The following is a 21,875-nucleotide window of genomic DNA, read 5'->3' on the forward strand; positions in this document are numbered from 1 at the left end:
AAAGATGCACCTCCGCCCACGACTGTCACGGAAGTCCGAAGTTTCCTTGGGATGGTGAATTACTGTGGTCGCTTCATAAGAGACCTAGCCAACCTGACCCTCCCTCTACGTGATCTAACCAAAGACTCCACGCCATGGAACTGGGGACCGGAGCAGGAAAGGGCATTCCAAAATATCAAGAGTGCGCTGTCCAGCAACACCACGCTGGCGTTCTTTGACCCCAGGCATTCCACTCTCATTGCAGTAGATGCCGGACCGGCGGGATTGGGGGCTGTCCTGATGCAGAGAGCCCGAGACGAGATAGACTGGGCCCCTGTCGCTTTCGCCAGCCGGTCCCTCACGGACACAGAACAAAGGTACTCCCAAATTGAAAAAGAAGCCATCGCGATTCATTGGGGATGCCGGCACTTCCACTTATATGTATATGGCAAGCCTTTCACAGTAGTAACGGACCACAAGCCGCTGCTGTCGCTGTTCTCAGGCACCTCATCCAAACCACCCCCCAGAATCGAAAAGTGGATTCTGCAACTACAGGAGTACAACTGTGCCATTGAGTACCAGCCAGGGGCAAAGAATCCGGCGGATTATCTATCACGACACCCCCGGGCGGCCACCCCAGAGGAAATGGAGGAAGCTGAAGAGACGGAGGCCTATGTGCGATGGGTCGTGGCCAGATCATGCCCGCGCCCCATATCCCTGGAGGAGGTGGTGAGCGCCACGGCTCAGGACGCCTGTATACAGCGGGCCAAAGATCTGCTCCGGACGGCCAACTGGCAGAAAGCCAAGGAGGGCTGGAAGGCACTCACACCCGAGGCCCAGAAAATCATGGACGGTCTGTACCATGTGAGGGCTGAACTGAACGAGGACGCGGCTGGGTGCCTCCTGCGAGGGCATCGTCTGGTGATCCCGACAGCTTTGACAAGCCGAGTAGTTCAGCTGGCGCACGTAGGGCACCAGGGAATGGTTAAGACAAAGGCCCGGCTGCGGACAAAGGTGTGGTTCCCGCTCATGGACGATATGGTGGAAACTGTTGTGCGCACATGCACGGCCTGCCAAACGACAGGCGACAGCCCCCGCGAGGCCCCCATCATTGTGGAACCCAGACCCCGAGGCCCCTGGGAAAGGGTCAGCATGGATTTTGGCAGCCTTCCGGATGGACGGCACACGCTAGTGATGATAGACGATCACTCCAAGTACCCGGAAGTCGAAATCATCACCAGTACTAGTGCCGACTGTGTGATTCCCAAGATAGAGAAAATTATTGCCACCCATGGAGCTATGAGAGAACTCAGAACGGACAATGGACCGCCCTTCCAGGGTCAAGACTTTGCGGACTATCTCTCGTCCCTAGGAACCCGTCACCGGCGCATCACCCCAAGGTGGCCTCAGGCCAATGGGGAGGCCGAGCGATTCATGAGAACTCTAAACAAGGTAATCCGCATTGCGCATGATAAAGGGCAGTCCGTAGAAATGGCCATTTTAACTTTCCTTCGTAGCTACCGCCAGACCCCTCACTCCACAACGGGGGTAGCTCCTGCACATCTTCTCCTAGGGCGGGTAATAACGGACTCAATTCCCCATCACCCCCAGTGGGCACCTGAACTGATAAATGAACAGACAGTAGAAATGAGGAGACGTTCTGCCTATGACCAGATCAGCAAGAAACGTAGGGCAGTGGCCCCCCACTTCAAAAGAGGTGACCTAGTGCTCATCAAAAATCGGGCCACTGGTGGCAAATTCAAACTCAGTTATGAAAGGCGACCATGGCGAGTCAGTGGTGTGAAGGGCACCCGCATCACAGCCACTCGAGGACGAGACAAGGTGACTCGCAACGTGTCTCACTTCAAGCTCTATCACCCGTCGAGCAGCGAGCCAAGGCGCCAGCAAGGCGACAGAGAAACCGAAACTGCAACTACGTTGCCGCCTGGTGAATCAACATCTCAGCCCGAGGTCAGGCCACGTGACGAGCAGCAGGCTTCTAGTGAGGATGTGGGCGGAGACACGGAGGCCCTGGATGAGGCCCCAGATCCGGAGGGGGCCGACAACGAGGCGCCAAGCCACGAGGTGGAGGCTGGATCCGAGCCGATGACTCAGCGGGGGTCCCAACGCCAGCTACGTGCCAACCCCACCCCCTCCAGCTGGCTGCGAGACTACTTTACGTAAGACTGTTCTCATTTACGTATGTGCACGTGATGGTTGAACTGAATGCGCTAGCCTTTTGAAAGACGCTGAAGGTATCGGTACTGATGCTAGTGAGACAAGGGGTTTGATCAGACCATGTGTGTGATTTCTTGCAGTATGTTTTTGGTTTTGTTGTTTTTCTTGTTTTAGGAGGAATGTTGTGTTCCCGAGGGTCCGCCCCCGAGGTCCGGAGGGACGGACAAGTTGGTCATGTGACCGCCCTATAATAAAAAGAGGTCGAGCACGTGAGAGGGCGTTCAGAGACACGCGCCGACCGACCAAGCAACTTTATTCCCAGTGTCTGGCTGAGTTTATTCTAGGACCACGTGCTAGGCCTAGTCAGGGTTAGATGCCCCTTGAGCGTAGATCATCCGACACAACAATGCTCGTGTGGCCCCTTCTTTTCATATATATTGTGCCTCAGCACATTTCACACTCATGAGATATGAAGGGAGTGCACACTGCACAGATCCCAATGAGGAAATTCCTTCGAGTCTGCACCTAAATAATATTACAGAGGCGAACACGCCGGGTGCCACCAGGACCGGACTGGGCACCCAAAGTAGCCCTGGCAATTTTTGTCGGGTCAGCCCAGGCGGTGGGTTGGGGTAGGGGGCAGTTGCAAGTGTGAAGCACAGCTGCTTTTGTTACTGGGGCACCCGTCCCGCACCTGCAGAACTGCCCCCCATCCCCCTCCAGCCTCCCGTGAAAACCATAGGAGGTCGTACATAGGCTTGGAGGAGCTAAAGGCGCGCCACCACTGGGGGTGCAGTTCCAGGGTAGATATTCCTGTGTGCGGAGGTCCTTTGCCCTCCTCCAAAAGTAGACAGAGCCCCTCCTCCTGCGAAAGGCAGAACAACCGCATGAACTGGCTCTGCATCTGTCACTGCTGTGATCTCTCTGGCATATACACTCACTCAGAGAATGTGTCCATGCACAGGGAGAGTCCATTTTATGTAATGGGATGTACACAATCAACAGTATGTCTATTTACAGAATCCAGGCCATTTTGCTCCTCAAGACCTGGATCTTCGGCTGAACAGATCTGCACCAGCGCCTTTAGACCCTCACGCGTGAGTAGCACACTAACAATTCCCTGATTGATTTATTGATTGACAATATATCAATAATACAGATAGCCATAACCCAGTAGTTTTACAAAATAACCCTCCCTTTAAAAAGTTCTCCACTAGATCTAGTAAAAGTTGTCCTTTTTTGGAGATTGGACAGTAGAAACACCCAGCGAACAGAAAGCATGTGACATTTTACTGGTAGTAAAACATTAGCTGAAGCTCATAAGTGTGGGTCTGGGTGTGTGCATGTGTTACAAACCGTTCATGTCTGGGCCCAATGCTGTGCATATTACTTTCTCAGACATTTTTCTTCAGAAATGTTTTCTGAATCCACTTCTTGCATCCGAACTGTATTCCACCGCAATCGGCCTTAACTTTTAACTTTTACCCGGTCACACATAACTAGATGTCCGCGGTTGGCGCTTTGATCTTTTAGGCATTATTTTAAATCTTAAAATGTAACAATTCACAGCTCCAGTTCTGCTGATTGGAATTTGTCGGTATGGTGTCGAATCATTTATTAAAATTGACTATTTTTCTGAATTGGTTTGGGATTTCTCATGTGTTGTGTATTCACTTTATTACTATTTGTGTGTTGCATAACTACTTTACACATTGCCTCTAAATTAGAGCTTATTGCTCTTTGTGCCAAGCTACCCAGCGTTAACCACAGGTTAATTTAGGGCCTTTTTGTGTTTCACTCTGCAGGGGACTGTGGCTTATGCTTCGCCAGAGCTCCCACCCCAGTCAACCAGCAACCCAATATCTCACAGTAATACACATTCACTGAACATATTTTTGACGTTAAATATATAACAGACATCACTGTGGTTATGGCATTGTTAATGGTTGTTCCCTGTAATTGTTAAATGTTTCCATTTATAGAGTGAGCTTTTTTTACAGAGTGAGGATCTCTCATGCTATTATGCTACAATGTAATAATTCGATTTTCGAGACTACTGCGAGGAGAACATGGCGGCTGCTAGTTGAGCCGCCACTTGCACCCGGAGCACCCCATCTCGCGCCTATGCCTTCCAGCGGTTCCTGAGAGATTTTTCCTTGCCTGCTTGATGTAGTTTGGTGTTCTGCCCACTCCGGGGGACCTTTTTCTATTTTTTTTGGTGTTTTGTTCCGCATATCGGCCACAGATGTGCTTTGGAGACGCGGCAGTCCCAGTTTCTACCTGCCTGTCACGGTGGGCGGCGGCAGCACTGGAGCTCAGGAGGGGCCGCGAAGCCGCAGCTCGCGGTCTCCTCCGGGCAACTTGCTGCAGAGGTAGCACTAGTTGTGTTCCTTTCAGGCTGGGGCGAGCAGTTGGAGGTTGTGAGACTGAGTCCAGGGGGCATTGGTGCGGCAGGAGCAGGTACAACGGGGCCAGGGGTCCGGGGAGACTCCCAGTCCCAGGAAAGAAGCTCTTCTGTTTCAGTCATTGCTTCAACCACCATTAAGCCATCTAGGAAAGGGAAAAACATGGAGGGGGGATGAGGTTCCAGCAAAATTGAAATTGGCAGAGAGAAGCCCTAAACATCTCTCTGAGGGCAATTTGGGCTCAAGCATTGGTAGCATTGAGAAGAGTGAAAGAATCAGAAGTGCCACAAGCAACTTTAGTTTTTCCCCAGAGAACAGCAGCTCTACCTTCCTCTGTGGTGAAGTCAAGGGAAGGAGGGCAAAACCTAGTAGGTCCAAAAGCACCCCTTTAGACACTAAACTCAGGGTTACGCTCTCGTTAAGGTCCTTTTTTAAAGTTCCACCTGAAGTTTTGAATCTTGTAAGGCAGGGTGAGGCTTTCACAAGAGGGTCAGGAGGACCAGTCGACTTTAGAATGGACTCTGGTGGCACGGAGGTATCTGGTGGCCTCCCGTTTTCAGGAGATACCCTAACCTTAAGTATAGAGAGCCCTGCTATAATGCAGAAGGATAAAGGAAAGGAAGCGGAAGGGCAGGGGCTTCACGTTGTATCTCAGGGATTGTCCCAGGGGGCCGTAGGAGGTTTAGGAGTCGTTTCTGATGCAGGTGCGATGGCCCATGGGGTAGCAGGACCCTCAGTGGCTTCCCTGGAGGCCCTTCTTGCTTCACTTTCGGTGGACATTAAAAGAGGGTTTGAAGTATCGACAGCCAATCAAGGAGAGATTAGGAGCTTCTCTGAGTCCTTGGAGAGAAAAGTGGATTTCTTAAACGTTAGAACCGAGACTTTAGAGTGTACTGTGGGAGAATTAACAGACCATCTTGGAGTAGTGAAAGCTGACATAGTGACTCTTAAAAGGGAGTAGGTGGCTCTTCGGGACAGGCTAGAAGTAGTGGAGAACAATTGGCGAAGGAGCAACCTGTGTATTTTGAATGTCCCGGAGGGGAGTGAGTGGGACGACCTCAAGTCCTTCATGATTACACTCCTAGAGAAGTCTCTTGAACAGGATAAATCGGAGGATGAGCTGAAGAGCGACATCAAGAGAATACATAGATACCCCTTCAGGAGGAACCCAAATAGATCCAAGCCTAGGAAGATACTTGTTAATCTTCATACCTACTCCCTGAAGGAGAAAATACTTAATCTGTCTCTCAAGCATAAGTCATTGAAGGCCAAAGATTTTTCATTCCAAATTCGATCTGACTTGGCCCGAGCAACTCTTGACAGGCAATGGGCGTTGGGGAGGATACTGGATGACTTTAAGAGGCTTGGTGCTGCTGCTCAACTTAAGTTTCCAGCTAATATCAAAATTATGTATAAAAATAAATTGCACCTTGTGAGGTCTATACAGGAGGCAGACGAGTGGCTCACTATTATGGAGAAGGGTGAGGTCTAGTCAGGGATCCCCTTTTTTCCTACGGTATCTTACCCTTGTAGTTGATGCGACAACCAGTTCAGTAGACGGATGAGTTGCTCGATAGCATCAGCAAGGGGATTTCAGAAAAAAGTGTCTTTAGCCTGGTTTATGGTCCGGTCGGGGCTGCATATCCATCTTTAGTGGCGGATAAAGTTAGAACGACAGGTGATTATATGCCAGAAGTGCCTAATATTTAGAGTAAATGATAACATAAATTAAGGAAGGTAATAAATTAAAATAAAAAATGTATCCGTAGAGTTGGATAGGTCTTTTCTTTATTTCCTTTTCCTTTTTGCACTTTTCTCACTTTATGGAAGGAGTTAGGGGGCGGCGGGTACCTTGGGGAAATGGTTCTCCAGGGGTGGGGAAGGTCAGGTGAGGCACTGGGGTTGAGTGCAGCGGGGTAAAAAAATCAAAAAAATCCTCATTCTCCCTCTTTTGATCCTACCAATCTCAACTTTAAGAGTAATGGTTTGGGAATTGTGTTGGTTTGGGTGCTGGTGCTCGTGTCTCCAATCTCTGTTTTTAATGACAGGGCGTCGGTTTGATCCACCATGAATTCCATACAGATTTTGTCCTGGAATGTCAATGGCCTGCGCACCAAGCAGAGAAGAGCTAAGATCATACAATATCTCCGGGATTTACCTGTGCAGGTCATTGTCCTCCAGGAAACACATCTACTTAAAGCAGAGCCGACTTCTCTCTTTAAGAACAAAAGATGGGTTGGGTCGTATGTTTGTACTAGTCAGTCAGCAAACATTAGAGGGGTTCTAGTTCTATTTAAGAAATCAGCTAGGGCTCATATTCTACTAAGCTTGTTGACCCAGGTGGGAGATGGGTCATCATGAAAGTTATTATAATGGGGACCTTGTATACCTTGGTTGGCTACTACGGACCCAACCAAGAAGATCCCTCCAGTCTCAAGACAATATTTTCCCATATGCTTGACTTTCCGGAACCAATAGTCCTGGCTGGAGATTTTAACATTGTTTTGAATCCCTTATTAGACAAGACTCCAAACAATAGAGCTATGGCTCCTTCTAAATGTCGGGACTTTTTACTTTGTGCTATGAAGCAATTAGCCTTTTTGAATATTTGGAGGGAGAGATCAGGTCAGCAGCCTGGTGTCTCGTATCGAAACCATAAATATCGGCACCAATCTAGACTAGATTATGTGCTGATATGTTATTCATTAAGAGGCAGAGTCAAAAAAATCTTGTTCTTGGCATCCCATCTTTCAGACCAGTCAGGCGTTCTTCTGGGTTTGGAGTGTCCAGTACCTAGCCACCACTAGGACATAGTCTTTTGACGTGCATTACTTTTGGAGGAAGAGGAGATCTCTTTCTTATCACAAGAAATTGAATGGTTTCTGAAGGTAAACTCTGGATCAGCTTTAATAACAATCATATGGGATTCTCTAAAAACTTTCTTGTGAGGCCAAATCACCAGTAGTTCCAGCTATAAAAATTAAAAATACAAGGAAGAGACCTCAATTATTGAAGCTAAGCTGAAGGATGCGGTAGCCGATCTAATCAGCCGAGCTCCCCCTGAAAATCAGCAAGAGCGCCAGGTTAAGATTGACAGTTTGAAGGGTTAGTTGGTGAATGTCTTGAACAACACGCTTACTCAAAGATGGGAGGCAAGTAAAATCGCCCACTTCGAGTATGGGGAAGGGGCAGACAAGCTCCTCACGTGGAAGACTAAATCAGACTGGGCGAGGAACCACATCAGGGAAATTACTAATGGTAATGCTATTCATTCTTCAGATAAGGAAATTTGTGACCCTTTCTAGACCTTCTTCCAAGACATCTATTGTGAAGATAATAGGGTGGACAGCTTTAGTGTACAGAGCTGGCTGATCAGCAACAACACTTAGACCAGGCTTTTTCTCACGCCGAGGTCAGGGAAGCCATTTCATGTTGTAGAACAGGAGGCTGCAAGCCCTGATGGGCTCTCAGCCGAGATCTACAGATTAATGAGCGATAAGATCGTCCCCACCCTTAGGTTGCTTTTTAATCAGATCTCACAGGAGGGCCTAAAGCTCCCAGCTTCGTGGAACAACGCCATTATAATTCTGATCTTGAAACCAGGGAAACTTCCATCAAGGTCTGGGTCATATAGGCCCCTATCACTCTTGAATGCTGATTATAAAATCTTCACCTCAATATTGGCAGCAAGATCCGGACTTGTGGCGGGAAACATTCTTCATTTGGATCAGAAGGGCTTCGTCAGGGGTCGACAGTTTTCAGACCTTACGTAGAATTGTATTGGGGCGATTGATTTGGGTCCTGCATATTCTCGCCCATTAGCAGCCAATACTTTAGATGCTAACAAGGCCTTCAACAGGGTGAATTGGATTTACCTGTCGCAGGTCTTGAGGAAATTTAACCTAGGGGAAAAATTCTGTCGTATAGTTCAGTTGATTTATCAGAATCCAACTGCCAGACTTCTTGTTAATGGTAACACCACTGATCCCTTTAAGATTTCAAGGGGGACCAGACAGGGCTGCCCACTCTCCTCTTTGATCTATACATTAAGCCATTTGCTCAACGGCTTAGGGACAATCCTAACATCCAGCCTTTTAAGTACGGGAAGTGGGAGAGGAAGGTAGCCCTGAATGCTGATAATATTTTAGTTCTCTCAGCTAATTTACACACAGCATTTCCAGCTGTCGCCAGCCTAGCTCAGGAGTTTAGTTTGGTTTCAGGTATGAAATCAATGCCTCGAAGACAGAAATCGTGGCCTGGAATCTTGGAGGAACCCAGCATCAGCACCACATCAGCTCCAAAACGAGATACCTGGGGATTAATGTACTTCAAGATATCACAAAGATCACAGAGACTAACCTAGCTATGGTGGCTAGGGAGTGCCAGAGGCTAATGAAATCTTGGGCCCTACTCCCTTTATCCATTATAGGCAAAGTTAATCTGGTCAAGATGTCAATACTCCCTAAAATTACTGTCTTCTTCAATTGTATTCCCCTTCACTTTGAAAAATCTACCATTGACAAGTTGCAGAGGGATATTGTTTGTTTGGGCATATAAATCACTAGGATTGCATGGAAAAAGCTGAGGAGGAGGAGAGAGAAGGGAGGCCTTGCTTTACCAGATCTCCAGCTTTATGCTTGGGCCTTCCAACTTTCACACTCGCTTATTCTATTGAAAATGCCTGTTAATACTGGTCCGTGGGGGATGTTCCTAGCTATGCTTTGAAGGGGTTAATTTACCGGAGGAGGGATTTCTGTTCAAATTCCGTGAACCAAAGTTTTAAAAAAAGGTTAAGCCGAAGGTTCTCCAGGGCTAAGCTAAAACTTAGGCAAAATTGAGGGGTTCGGCTGCGCTTGGTTATTTCTCCAGCCTGGTTCCACTCTGGGACTCCCCGGGTGCTCCAGAGTGTTTGAGGGATAGGCTGGCAATACCCTTGAGGGAAGCTGAGCTATTGGTCTGGGAGGACCTGATCCCTGACAGTATTCTTGTTTCATGGGAACAAATTGGAGACAAAGTCATAGCAGGTCTCTCCTGATTTACATATCTTCAGCTGGAAAGTTGGGCCCAATCACACTCAAAAACGAATCGTAAAACTTTAACTGGGAGTGGCAGCTTCCTGGAACATCAGCTTGTGACTAAGTTCCCTGGGAGTAAGGAAGTCTTTTTGGTATCTGAAGTTGTGGACGGCGATTTCAAACTTGCAGAGGAACTGTGGGAAGGCTCCTTACCTGCACAGGACGGCGATTATTTATGCCAGAACTCATGTAAGATCTTATATGAGGTAGTAAAACTGGCATGGCTAAAAAGAAACCACCTGTTTACCATCCATAGGGCCTACTTCTCCTCACATAAACTTTCTAAAATCATTAAAGGCCCTCCGGTCTGCTGTATGAAATGTGGGCTGGCTTCAGCTTCTGACATCCACCTGTTTAAAGAATGCCCTGCCCTTGCTTCCTTTTGGTATAGCATTGGGAATTTCTTGGCAAGTACCCTGGGGTGTCCTATCAACATCGACTTACCTTTGATGAGCTTTGGTTTGGCAGATAGAGTTACGGTCTCTGCCAGATCACTGCTTTTCTATGCTATTCTCCTAGCTAGGAGACAAATCTGTAAAAGATAGACAGAATCCACTCCCCCCTCATTTTTAGACTGGCAGACTACAGTCTTGGCGGTCTCTAAACTAGATCTTATGAGATGAGGCAGTAAGAAGAGGAAAGCATTTTGGAACCTGCTGCAATTCAGATGGGGCTCAGAGTTGATCTATTATTTTTTTTTCTCTGAGCCCTATGATTCTGCTGCCTTAATACTCTTCGGGCTAAGTCGGTTGCTCCCAGTTTTTTCAATGGCAGCTTTACAACGAGTGTCATCTAGCTCTTGGAGCTTGGCGGAAGAGTTTTCTCAGCTGGTTCTTTATTAGCACACAAGCAAGTCTTAGTACCGGTAGGCGGGGTCTCCACTTCCAATTGCCTATGCCTCTCAGCTTGCTGAGTGTGGGTATAGACATCTTGAGTGTGAATTGAAGTGAGTTTGGTGGTGAATGAGGATATAAAAAAAATATATAAAAAATAGATTTTCGGAATTAGATGTATATTTTCAGCAGGGTTGTTGGATTGTCTTCACAATAAAGTTGAACCACAAGTTAATGCTTATCGTTTATTTTTCATTTTTCTCCCATGGGATGTTAAACATATACAACTCTCTTACTTTCTTGATAATGATGTTCTTTAATGCATTACTCTGACAGTTAGTATAGCATCTGGTTCATAACAGGATTTTCACTGAAAGGCTTTATGGAAAGGGATTAGTGATAAAGACACGGTTTCACTATATATGGACAAACACATACATTTACGAACTCTTTGCAAAGCATTGCATGCCTTCTTTGAATTTGTATGCCTAGTATTTAGAAGCATATTTGCATAGAAAAACAACAATATTACTGTTTATATGCACTCACCTAAATTTGTTAACAAGTATGCAACTTTTTCATATACCTACAAAAAAAAAACAGACATAAGACATTGGTTGGTTACGTATATGTGCTGTCGTCATTTTAAAGACATTTTCAAAAAAGCTGCATTTTTTGTTCTAACTACTATCACCATTGGCTGTTGTAATAATGACAGGCCTCAGTGATGTACTGAAAGAGAAGATCAATGTAAGATATTTCATTACTCTCTTACTGGTCTTTGCTTTGTGTAAAAAATGTATTCTGACATTGAGTGCACGCCCAGAGTGCACACCCAGCATTAGGCACGGGTCACTGCATTACACATCTAGCTTGTTCATACGGGGGAACAGAGTTACAAAGAGTTAATGCAACGAAGCACAGCAAGTAAAGTTGTTGCACTATGTCGCTTGAACGGGAGAGAGCATACCTAATAAGAAGAGGTGCAGATCTGCTCTGTCCCTGGGACAGTGCACTTTTGACATCCATCTGCGAACGCAGGCACCCTTGCGCCATAGAAAAAGGGTATCTACGTTGTAATCTGCATAGTTTTTGTGCAGAAAGAGCTCCCTTCCTGTACACAACTATGCTTTAACCGGTTTAGAGCGTCGAACGTTCAGCGCCCAGTGCTGAACGTTCGAATAACGGGTGGTGCCGCGTCGGCCAACGGACATGCGCAGCACTGCCAAGGTAGTGCACGCGACGACCGTTGGCCGACGGCAGCGCTTAAGAGGTTAAGGCATTTTTCTCTTTATATGTATGTTGTAGAATGCAGCATCCATGCAAAGAGGAACCAACAAGGAGCAATGAAAAAATGTCTCCTTGTTACACCTGCCTGAGGGAGATATAGGGGCATATTATCCAGATGTGCGTTAAAAAACGCACATCGCACATTTTCCTATCGCCGGATTTAATTGCCGTGACAGCGCGTTATTATCAATACGCAACACGTAGGCGATATTAAATCCGGCGATAGTCGGCAATAGGGAACATTAGCACGTGAAAACAAGCGTTGTCACGCGCTAATGTGTGCCTTGATAATATGGGGGTTAAGTAAAGGGGGGTTCACCCAAGTAAGTCACTGGGACCTGGGTACATATGTTGCTGAGAGAAGGGGTCCCAGTAAACAACCACAAAATTAAATACAATTAACAAAAATCAATTGACAACAGTTTGCTAACATTGTTTTTATTTTCAATGTAGCTGAGCCATAATATTCAGGCAATTGAAGTAACACTTATAATTTACTATAAAGTGCCCTGAAAAAGGGGGAGGGGATTAGTGCAGTGAGTGTAGGAAGGGTAAGTGACATAAAAAAAACAGAGCCAGAGGCTACAAACAGTCAAAGGAATTAAAACTAGTTCAAATTGGTGATGACCATAGGTTCCAAATTGTTATTTATAATATAACATGCTTCATGTAAGTATTAGATATCGTTGTTCATGGGATGAAGCTGAGAAACACACAAAACAGTCGACGTTTCGACCCCTATTGTGACCGCAGGAAGAAGTTGATGCCTTGCAATGGGGTCTTCATCAGGACGAAAAGAAGGGGGCACAACCTATTTTATACAAAGGAAATTTCATTAGGAACTGATCCAGAATTTAAAAATTAACCAAATAAGCACATCCACAGATAAAGCAACAAGACATACCGTAGATGCTTGTTGTTGTTGGTAGAGAGCGATTTACTCCCACAAGGCAGAAACATGCAAGGACTAGATGTAAGGCATAAGTCTGGTCTCAAAACCACTGAAGAGCGTTGGACGGAACGCAGAACGTAGTTCTAGATAGGAACAAAATGTTGACATAAATGTAATGGTACACAGAGGTAATAGAATGGGTAGGGAAACTGGATTGATAAAAACATTGTAAGTGCCAATAGCAGAGATATTCAGGTCTACAAGGGACTTCATTATAAAGCCAAGAGATTATATAAGTGCCCGACCATGGGGTCGGTAGTATCAAAACAACCCAGAGTGGGATGTATAACCGAATGTGACCTGATGTTACAAAGCGCGGCATGGCCAGGTCAGGTTGGTAAGCTGAGGGTAAAGCCTTCTCAAAGCCAGGCATACCTGGTTGGTCGAGTCGGTGTCTAGTTCAAATAAGGGTACCGGTCCAGATTAATCATGGAAGAAGCAGCAGTCTCTGTGAAAGAGGGGGCACAGAGGTGAACTGTCACTAATAGTGCTGTGTTACCCGGCTGAGTAATTCAAAATGGTAGACAATCGTTCTGGCCTACCCAAATCAAGCATACCTGGTTATACACAACGTATTCTCCTATGGATAGTAATCTCAGTGATCATACTACGTAAAGAATGCATCAGCGAATGAAAAAACTGTAGGGAAAAAAAAAAAAAAACACAAAAATAAGACACTATTACCTATGCAGTATGGAGTAACATTTAAGAAACGTTAATTAAATAAGGCATATCGCCACATTAGTCAAGATGGTAGACTGACACAATTCTTACTCCAAATCAATAGTACCTGATTGGACAACTTCGTGTCTACTATGGAAATTGTCACAATAAATATACTTTGTGGCGGGAAAATCAGCAAGTCTGTAGAGAAGCAACACAAGAAAGAGTTCACGCTGTGTGTCAAGTATTCATGGAGGAGATATACACATAGATACACAATCATACTCAATACGCCAAATGATTCATACCTTATACAACATGACAAGATGTCATTTCAATAATAACCTCAATAAGTCTGCTACACACTAAGTGGATCAGCAGTTGAATGGCTAAAACGAGAGAGACACAGAATTAATGTGTAGCAACTCGTGCAATGTTATTTAGATAGAGACATAAATCAAGAAACAAACTGAATAACGTACCGGTCACCGTATCAGGAGGAGAATTCGGTGAACTAGTTCAGGTCATGAGAATGTACAGGCAACATCTAATATAACGTAAACAAAGATCACTGTTTGTAAATCAGCATTAAATTAAGGCAGCGCAGTCCAACCGCGATCAAAATAAATAATTAACCAGGTACCTGCATCAAAGGGAATGAATCACGGAGTCGGCAAAAATCGGTGAACTAATTCAAACCATAACCGAGTGCAGGCGGCATCTAATGTAACGGATACAAGAGTCCCTATTATAAATCAGCATTAATCTAAATCTGGCATAGTTCAACCGCGATCAAGTTAACAGATAACCGGGTACCTGAAGCGAACAGAATGAATCCCTGAGTCGGCAGCCCTCGCGTAGCAGAAACGACTCTGAAGCAGTGAACTTTAGTTCCGATCACGTGATGTGATCGTCATTGAAATCGAAAACGGGGCTGGCGTGGTGGATCCGTTGTGAAGTTCAGGGAGCACCTTTGGTACAACATTTTATATCTGCAGCTCATTCCCCTGAAAGCCTTAAATGGCTTATCCTAGAACAGGTGACACTTGGCCCCAGAGGCGGCAACATTTCAGAGATCCTTAATGTTAGAGAGCTGAAATGGATGTTCCGTTTCAATTCCATCAACAATGGCCTCAACGAACATGACAGTTCTTTTTCCCAGCTAGCCTTGCTTAGATGAAGGAGTTGTCCCCTCTGGAAGACACTGTGATATAGGAACCTTCTTCCCGGGTGTATATCATGATACGGGCAGACTGAATTTAACTGCCAACTACTTATGTCGGTTAGATGGGCCTTCACCATCCTGTATCCGGTACGCGCATACTAACCATTTAAGACTGTTTGGTCTTAATGACAATACATTTCCTCACAAGATTATGTCCGATATTTAATTGGCCTTTACCATCATGTGATAGGTACGCCACATTTTATCTGTACCTGATTCATGTCTCTATATATGCTGTATCTACCACTTATTTTGGTTAGTTGGGCCTTTACCATCTTGTGATAGGTACGCTCACATTCTCTATGCATAATCAGCTTGGTCTCCAGGTTGGATGACTTTGTTATATAGACGTGGCATACACCAATGGCCTTTACCGTCATGTGACAGGTACGCCATAATTTGGTCTCCTTCTCCTTTTTATTTAATGTGTATATTATATGTGACCTTTTATCAGTCTAAGTGCTTACTGTACAATTTTGATATTGATTATGAGTTCACATATTTATAAGCGGTTGTTCTGTTTTGATTTGTGTTAGAATATATATCCATTTCAGGTTAAACAATAGGCATCAGTCCGTCTGGTATAAAGCTTATTATTCTACATTATGTTGCCACATAATTGTAGTTTCTATCTTTATTATGAAGTAGCCACTCTGACATGGCCGCCAAACTTTGCACCAGATCATCCACCACGCCAGCCCCGTTTTCGATTTCAATGACGATCACATCACGTGATCGGAACTAAAGTTCACTGCTTCAGAGTCGTTTCTGCTACGCGAGGGCTGCCGACTCAGGGATTCATTCTGTTCGCTTCAGGTACCCGGTTATCTGTTAACTTGATCGCGGTTGAACTATGCCAGATTTATATTAATGCTGATTTATAATAGGGACTCTTGTATCCGTTACATTAGATGCCGCCTGCACTCGGTTATGGTTTGAATTAGTTCACCGATTTTTGCCGACTCCGTGATTCATTCCCTTTGATGCAGGTACCTGGTTAATTATTTATTTTGATCGCGGTTGGACTGCGCTGCCTTAATTTAATGCTGATTTACAAACAGTGATCTTTGTTTACGTTATATTAGATGTTGCCTGTACATTCTCATGACCTGAACTAGTTCACCAAATTCTCCTCCTGATACGGTGACCGGTACGTTATTCAGTTTGTTTCTTGATTTATGTCTCTATCTAAATAACATTGCACGAGTTGCTACACATTAATTCTGTGTCTCTCTCGTTTTAGCCATTCAACTGCTGATCCACTTAGTGTGTAGCAGACTTATTGAGGTTATTATTGAAATGACATCTTGTCATGTTGTATAAGGTATGAATCATTTGGCGTATTGAGTATGATTGTGTATCTATGTGTATATCTCCTCCATGAATACTTGACACACAGCGTGAACTCTTTCTTGTGTTGCTTCTCTACAGACTTGCTGATTTTCCCGCCACAAAGTATATTTATTGTGACAATTTCCATAGTAGACACGAAGTTGTCCAATCAGGTACTATTGATTTGGAGTAAGAATTGTGTCAGTCTACCATCTTGACTAATGTGGCGATATGCCTTATTTAATTAACGTTTCTTAAATGTTACTCAATACTGCATAGGTAATAGTGTATTATTTTTGTGTGTTTTTTTTTTTTTCCCTACAGTTTTTTCATTCGCTGATGCATTCTTTACGTAGTATGATCACTGAGATTACTATCCATAGGAGAATACGTTGTGTATAACCAGGTATGCTTGATTTGGGTAGGCCAGAACGATTGTCTACCATTTTGAATTACTCAGCCGGGTAACACAGCACTATTAGTGACAGTTCACCTCTGTGCCCCCTCTTTCACAGAGACTGCTGCTTCTTCCATGATTAATCTGGACCGGTACCCTTATTTGAACTAGACACCGACTCGACCAACCAGGTATGCCTGGCTTTGAGAAGGCTTTACCCTCAGCTTACCAACCTGACCTGGCCATGCCGCGCTTTGTAACATCAGGTCACATTCGGTTATACATCCCACTCTGGGTTGTTTTGATACTACCGACCCCATAATCTCTTGGCTTTATAATGAAGTCCCTTGTAGACCTGAATATCTCTGCTATTGGCACTTACAATGTTTTTATCAATCCAGTTTCCCTACCCATTCTATTTCCTCTGTGTACCATTACATTTATGTCAACATTTTGTTCCTATCTAGAACTACGTTCTGCGTTCCGTCCAACGCTCTTCAGTGGTTTTGAGACCAGACTTATGCCTTACATCTAGTCCTTGCATGTTTCTGCCTTGTGGGAGTAAATCGCTCTCTACCAACAACAACAAGCATCTACGGTATGTCTTGTTGCTTTATCTGTGGATGTGCTTATTTGGTTAATTTTTAAATTCTGGATCAGTTCCTAATGAAATTTCCTTTGTATAAAATAGGTTGTGCCCCCTTCTTTTCGTCCTGATGAAGACCCCATTGCAAGGCATCAACTTCTTCCTGCGGTCACAATAGGGGTCGAAACGTCGACTGTTTTGTGTGTTTCTCAGCTTCATCCCATGAACAACGATATCTAATACTTACATGAAGCATGTTATATTATAAATAACAATTTGGAACCTCTGGTCATCACCAATTTGAACTAGTTTTAATTCCTTTGACTGTTTGTAGCCTCTGGCTCTGTTTTTTTATGTCACTTACCCTTCCTACACTCACTGCACTAATCCCCTCCCCCTTTTCAGGGCACTTTATAGTAAATTATAAGTGTTACTTCAATTGCCTGAATATTATGGCTGAGCTACATTGAAAATAAAAACAATGTTAGCAAACTGTTGTCAATTGATTTTTGTTAATTGTATTTAATTTTGTGGTTGTTTATTGATAATATGGGGGGGTGGATTCAGCTTTATGATACACTCCCCCATGTTAACAATGCCTAACACCTGATCAAAGCAGGCGTTGGGAGACCTGCGATAAACAAGTTTATCGCAGGTCTCCTTCTCCCAACGCCTGCCTTGATAATAGGGTGTTACCACCTCCAACCACATTCTACATGTGGTTGGACGTGGAAACGCTCACCCAGCATCCCATTATCGTTATGTATCGCCCCCAGCGCGAGGGCGATAGATGAAGTCAAGAATACGTCTCTAACTCCAGTTAGAGACGTATTGAGAATAGTGCGATAATTAAAAAAATGCGTTCGCGACTTTAAAAAGTCGCTAACGCTTTTATCGCAGGCTTGATAATATGCCCCATAGTATTTTCACACAGATTCCTGTCTACAGTTCTTTGTACATAGGGACTGGTGTTAAAACCCATACATGGTTGCATGGAAACGCCCGTGCAGTACCCGTGTAAAGCACACTTGACAAAGTAATGAGTTACAATCCAAAGCAAATATCGATTTGCATTGGCTTGTCAATCACACAGTGGACTTTGAGTTGAGTTTTTGTTACTCTTTTAACGCAAACCCAACACAAACTCTTGTGTATGGAGGGTTTCAGGAGCCACCAATCAGCGTCATTATCTCTCTGTTACAGTGCTTTTTGGATCTGCAGTAGTTCATGTTTTCACATATCGAACCAGCTAAAACAAACACAGGACCCCCTGAAGTAAGGACACCTTTCCTCTGGAGATATAAACATTTCAAACGTCCAGCAAATATTTAAATAGTTGGTTAGTTTCAACATAAGCAATGTATAGATTTTTTACTGGTGTAAGTATAACGTTTATAACTTGATATTTACATTGAGACAAATCTTTGCATTTCAGAAAAAACAGTAGCAGCAGCGTTACAGTATGCATCATAGAAATACATATTTATAGTGTATGCGAATAATACAAAAAGATGAATACACAAATAGGAAATGTAGCACTCCTACAAATGTTCAAAACGACTCCACTCTGAATCTTGTGACTTCTTTACGGTGTTGGGTGCAGGTGCGTACCGCCCACTGATCTCAAGCATAAAAATTCTATCACAACGCTTACGTTATCTTTTCAGTTGTTGAGTGAGTAACCGACACTACGTATATGAATGCTTCATATTGAATAAATGATGATCTGGAATTGATGAAATCAACAACAGAGTGATTACTTATTGGATGAAGCTATAAAAAAACGAACACTAGTTCTCTAATCGAGTGCAATAGGAGGGACGTTGTTCTTTTTTAGGATAACACAATCATTGTGATGAATTTTGAAAATAGACAGTAATCAAAGTATTCTTCCTAAGGGCCTGTATCTCTTCTTAAAAGATTTATAATAGTCTTTGAAAAGTTATATATTACTCCTATCTTACTAAAGATGGTGTGCCACCCACACCAGCCCCATAACATTCCCTTTTCTTACATGTGACTCACCCTTCAGTTAGGTCCAAGGTACCCCTGTGGACAGGGTGCAGTGTATGTGAAAGATGGGAAATGCCCTGATTTGTGTGGCATGTCCTGATAGTGAAATACTGACAATTTCGTTTTTCAATATTGTTTGGCTATCGGTCATCAAAGGATAGAATGGGGAGTTTGCTCATAACATCTTATGAGCGTTACTGCCCATAGGAACAAGGTAGGAAATAATGTTTGATATGCCTGAACTCAAAAAATTAAGATAAATCTTTTAGTGAGGGTGATTTTTACATTCTGGGTTTGAAAATACCACTTTTAGAAAGTAGGTAGTTTCTTGCCTAACCATCCAGTGTGCCTCTGCCTAGGTTGTGTATTAACTGTCTGGCTTTGGAGGGGGAGGGGCTGTGGATTTGCATTCTGTTCAGACAGCCACTTGGGGGGTTGAGGTGTGTCCTGCCTTTCCAGGGTGAGTCAGGGCTGGGCTGAATAGATCTGGGCTGCATTCAGAGTAGGGGGAGGAGATTTCTTTCACACCCGAATGGGCCTGGTCTGCTAAAGACAATGCTGTCACCACCTTCTGCCAGGAAACTGCACCAGTGAGGACAGAACTGGTTTTGGCTGGGCACAAACCTTCTCTGCCACAGAGAACAAAGGATTTGGTATTATAAAAAGAGAGGCCCAGACTTTTAGCTCATTCTGGGATCAAGAGGAACCTTTGCCAGGAGTGAAGCTGGAGAAACTGAGGAGGGCACTGCCCCTGTGCTGTTTGCTGTCTGGGGTTAGCCTGCAGTGGCTGTTTCTGCCAAGGAAAGGAGAAAGGACTTTGCTGTATGCTGTGCCATCTGCTTGAACATCTCCAAGGGCTTGAAAGTAGAGCTTACTTCCTGTTCTGAAGTCTCAGGGACACAAAGACTTCACCACCAGCTCCCCTGAACTGCCTTGCTGGGAGTTCTGATATGCTAAGAGGTGCCTGCTGCTGTTTTGAGTGAGTCACAGAGAGTTTGGGTGGGGGTGACCCTGGGGAGGATACTGTCTAGGTTGGTCAGTTCGTTCATGAAAGTGAAGATTTCTTTGGATCTGTTATTTGAGTTGAGGATGCGTAAAGAGAAATGGGCAGCTTTAGCAGAGAGAATAGCCTTTATGTATTCTTTCCGGGCTTTGATGAATCTGAGCTTCTTGTCTGGGGCATAGTTGCGACGCCATTGTTGCTCAAGTTGGCGTAGGGATTTGAGTTCAGAGGAGAACCATCTCTGGGCGTCTGCACGTCGCGCAAGTTTAACTTTCTTAAGGGGGTCATTTGTGTGTCGCATGCTGCAAGCAGCCAGCTAGAGAGGTTGGCTTCGCATATGTTGATGTCAGGGTGAGGGGACGGGACAGTGCCAGTCATTGTCTCAAGAAATTCCTTTTTATCTAGGGCGATCCATTTCCTAGCCAAGCCACCTCTAACCGTGGTGGCTTTCTTGATGGTTGAGTGGGCTAATGTCAATTTGAGTAGGTAGTGGTCGGACCATAGGCAAGGAAGCGTAGCGGGTGCAGTGACCAACAGTGAGTTAGTCCAGATTTGATCTAGGATGTACCCTTTGTGGTGGGCAGGCAGGGAGACCTGTTGAGTGAAGTTCAGGTTGGTGAGGAGATCAGTAAGTTCAATAGAGTGTGGGCCTTCGCGGGGGTCATTGAACCAATAGTTAAAATCACCTATAAGGAGAACCTTGGCGTGGTCTATGACCAGGTTTGCGATCTGTTCGCTTAAGGAGAGGGGGAAAGACGGCATATGGTTTTGAGGCCTGTATACAAGTACACAGACAATGGTGTCGCAGAGGGATTCTAGTTTAATTACTAAGTTCTCCAACTCTGGGAGGTTGAGGCAGGTCAAGACATTTACTTTGAGTTTGGAGTGTATAATAGCTGCGACCCCTCCTCCAAGTTTGCCGGGGAGGAGATCGGCGTGGAGAATGTAGTAGTCTGCTGGAAGTGCTGCCAGGATGTCAGGGGAGGAATCGGGTGTAAGATAGGTTTCGGTCAGTAGGAGAATGTCTGGCTTGTCTGTGACCAGGAGGAGGAAAATGTCTAGTTGATGTTTGACAACGGAGCGGGTGTTGAGGTAGGAAATGGCTAGGGGTGGGAGGCTAGACTGAGCCGACCTGGGAATGTTTGCAGTGGTGAGATTGAGTTGACCCGTGATTTCCGGGAAGGAACTCCGTTCCGTAAAGATTCCCATCTTAGTGGCCCAGCTGCAAATATCATGGGGAGGGCTGAGTTGACTTACATTAAGTTTTTTAAGGTAGTCAGAGGAGTAAGTGATCGGGCGGGCATAGTAGTTGGCCCCTGGTCCCAGATGGGCGCGGACGGGACGGGCGCATACGGGCTTGCCTTTGGCGCGCCTTCGGCGCACCGCCGGTGTGTCCGCTGTGCCTCCAAGCAGTGAGCTGCATAAGTATTCTGGCTCTGCCCCGAAACACCGCCCTTACCCAACGTGATTGGCTGCAAGGGGGGGAGTGAGGGGGATCAGCCGGGTTGAGAGAGCAGCCGGCCTGTGCGCCGCGAGGGGATTGGGTTTAAAAGTAAGGCAAATTCTTACATCAATTCACACATACGTTTAAAAAATATAACAGTTTTAATAATTTTCAGTGAGTGTACCTTAGTAGTGTTTCAGTCGGCAGCGAATAGTGGCAGAGGGAAGATTCCCAAGCTACAGTTGTTTAAGAGCTCCTGGCCCCGCCCCGGAACTCCGCCCTTACCCAACGTGATTGGCTGCAAGGGGGGGAGTGAGGGGGATCAGCCGGGTTGAGAGAGCAGCCGGCCTGTGGTCGCAAGGGGATTAGTTTTAAAAGTAAGGCAAATTCTTACATCAATTCACACATACGTTTTAAAAATATAACAGTTTTAAAAATTTTCTGCGAGCGTGCCTGAGTAGTGTTTCAGTCGGCAGCGAATAGTGCCAGAGGGAAGATTC

At 45.0% G+C, this 21,875-nt stretch overlaps 1 protein-coding gene across 1 annotated transcript in view; it reads right to left on the reverse strand.

Moving 5' to 3' along the window:
- ANO3 (anoctamin 3) overlaps positions 1-21,875 on the reverse strand; it is a 1,465,374-nt gene that overhangs the window by 264,943 nt on the left and 1,178,556 nt on the right. The window contains exon 17 of the mRNA XM_086959492.1: positions 11,020-11,056. Coding sequence (XP_086815618.1) covers positions 11,020-11,056 — 37 coding nt within the window. The remainder of the gene's footprint in view (positions 1-11,019; positions 11,057-21,875) is intronic.

Source organism: Lissotriton vulgaris, chromosome 2_2 (genome assembly GCF_964263255.1).
Source record: "Lissotriton vulgaris chromosome 2_2, aLisVul1.2, whole genome shotgun sequence".
Classification (NCBI taxonomy): domain Eukaryota; kingdom Metazoa; phylum Chordata; class Amphibia; order Caudata; family Salamandridae; genus Lissotriton; species Lissotriton vulgaris.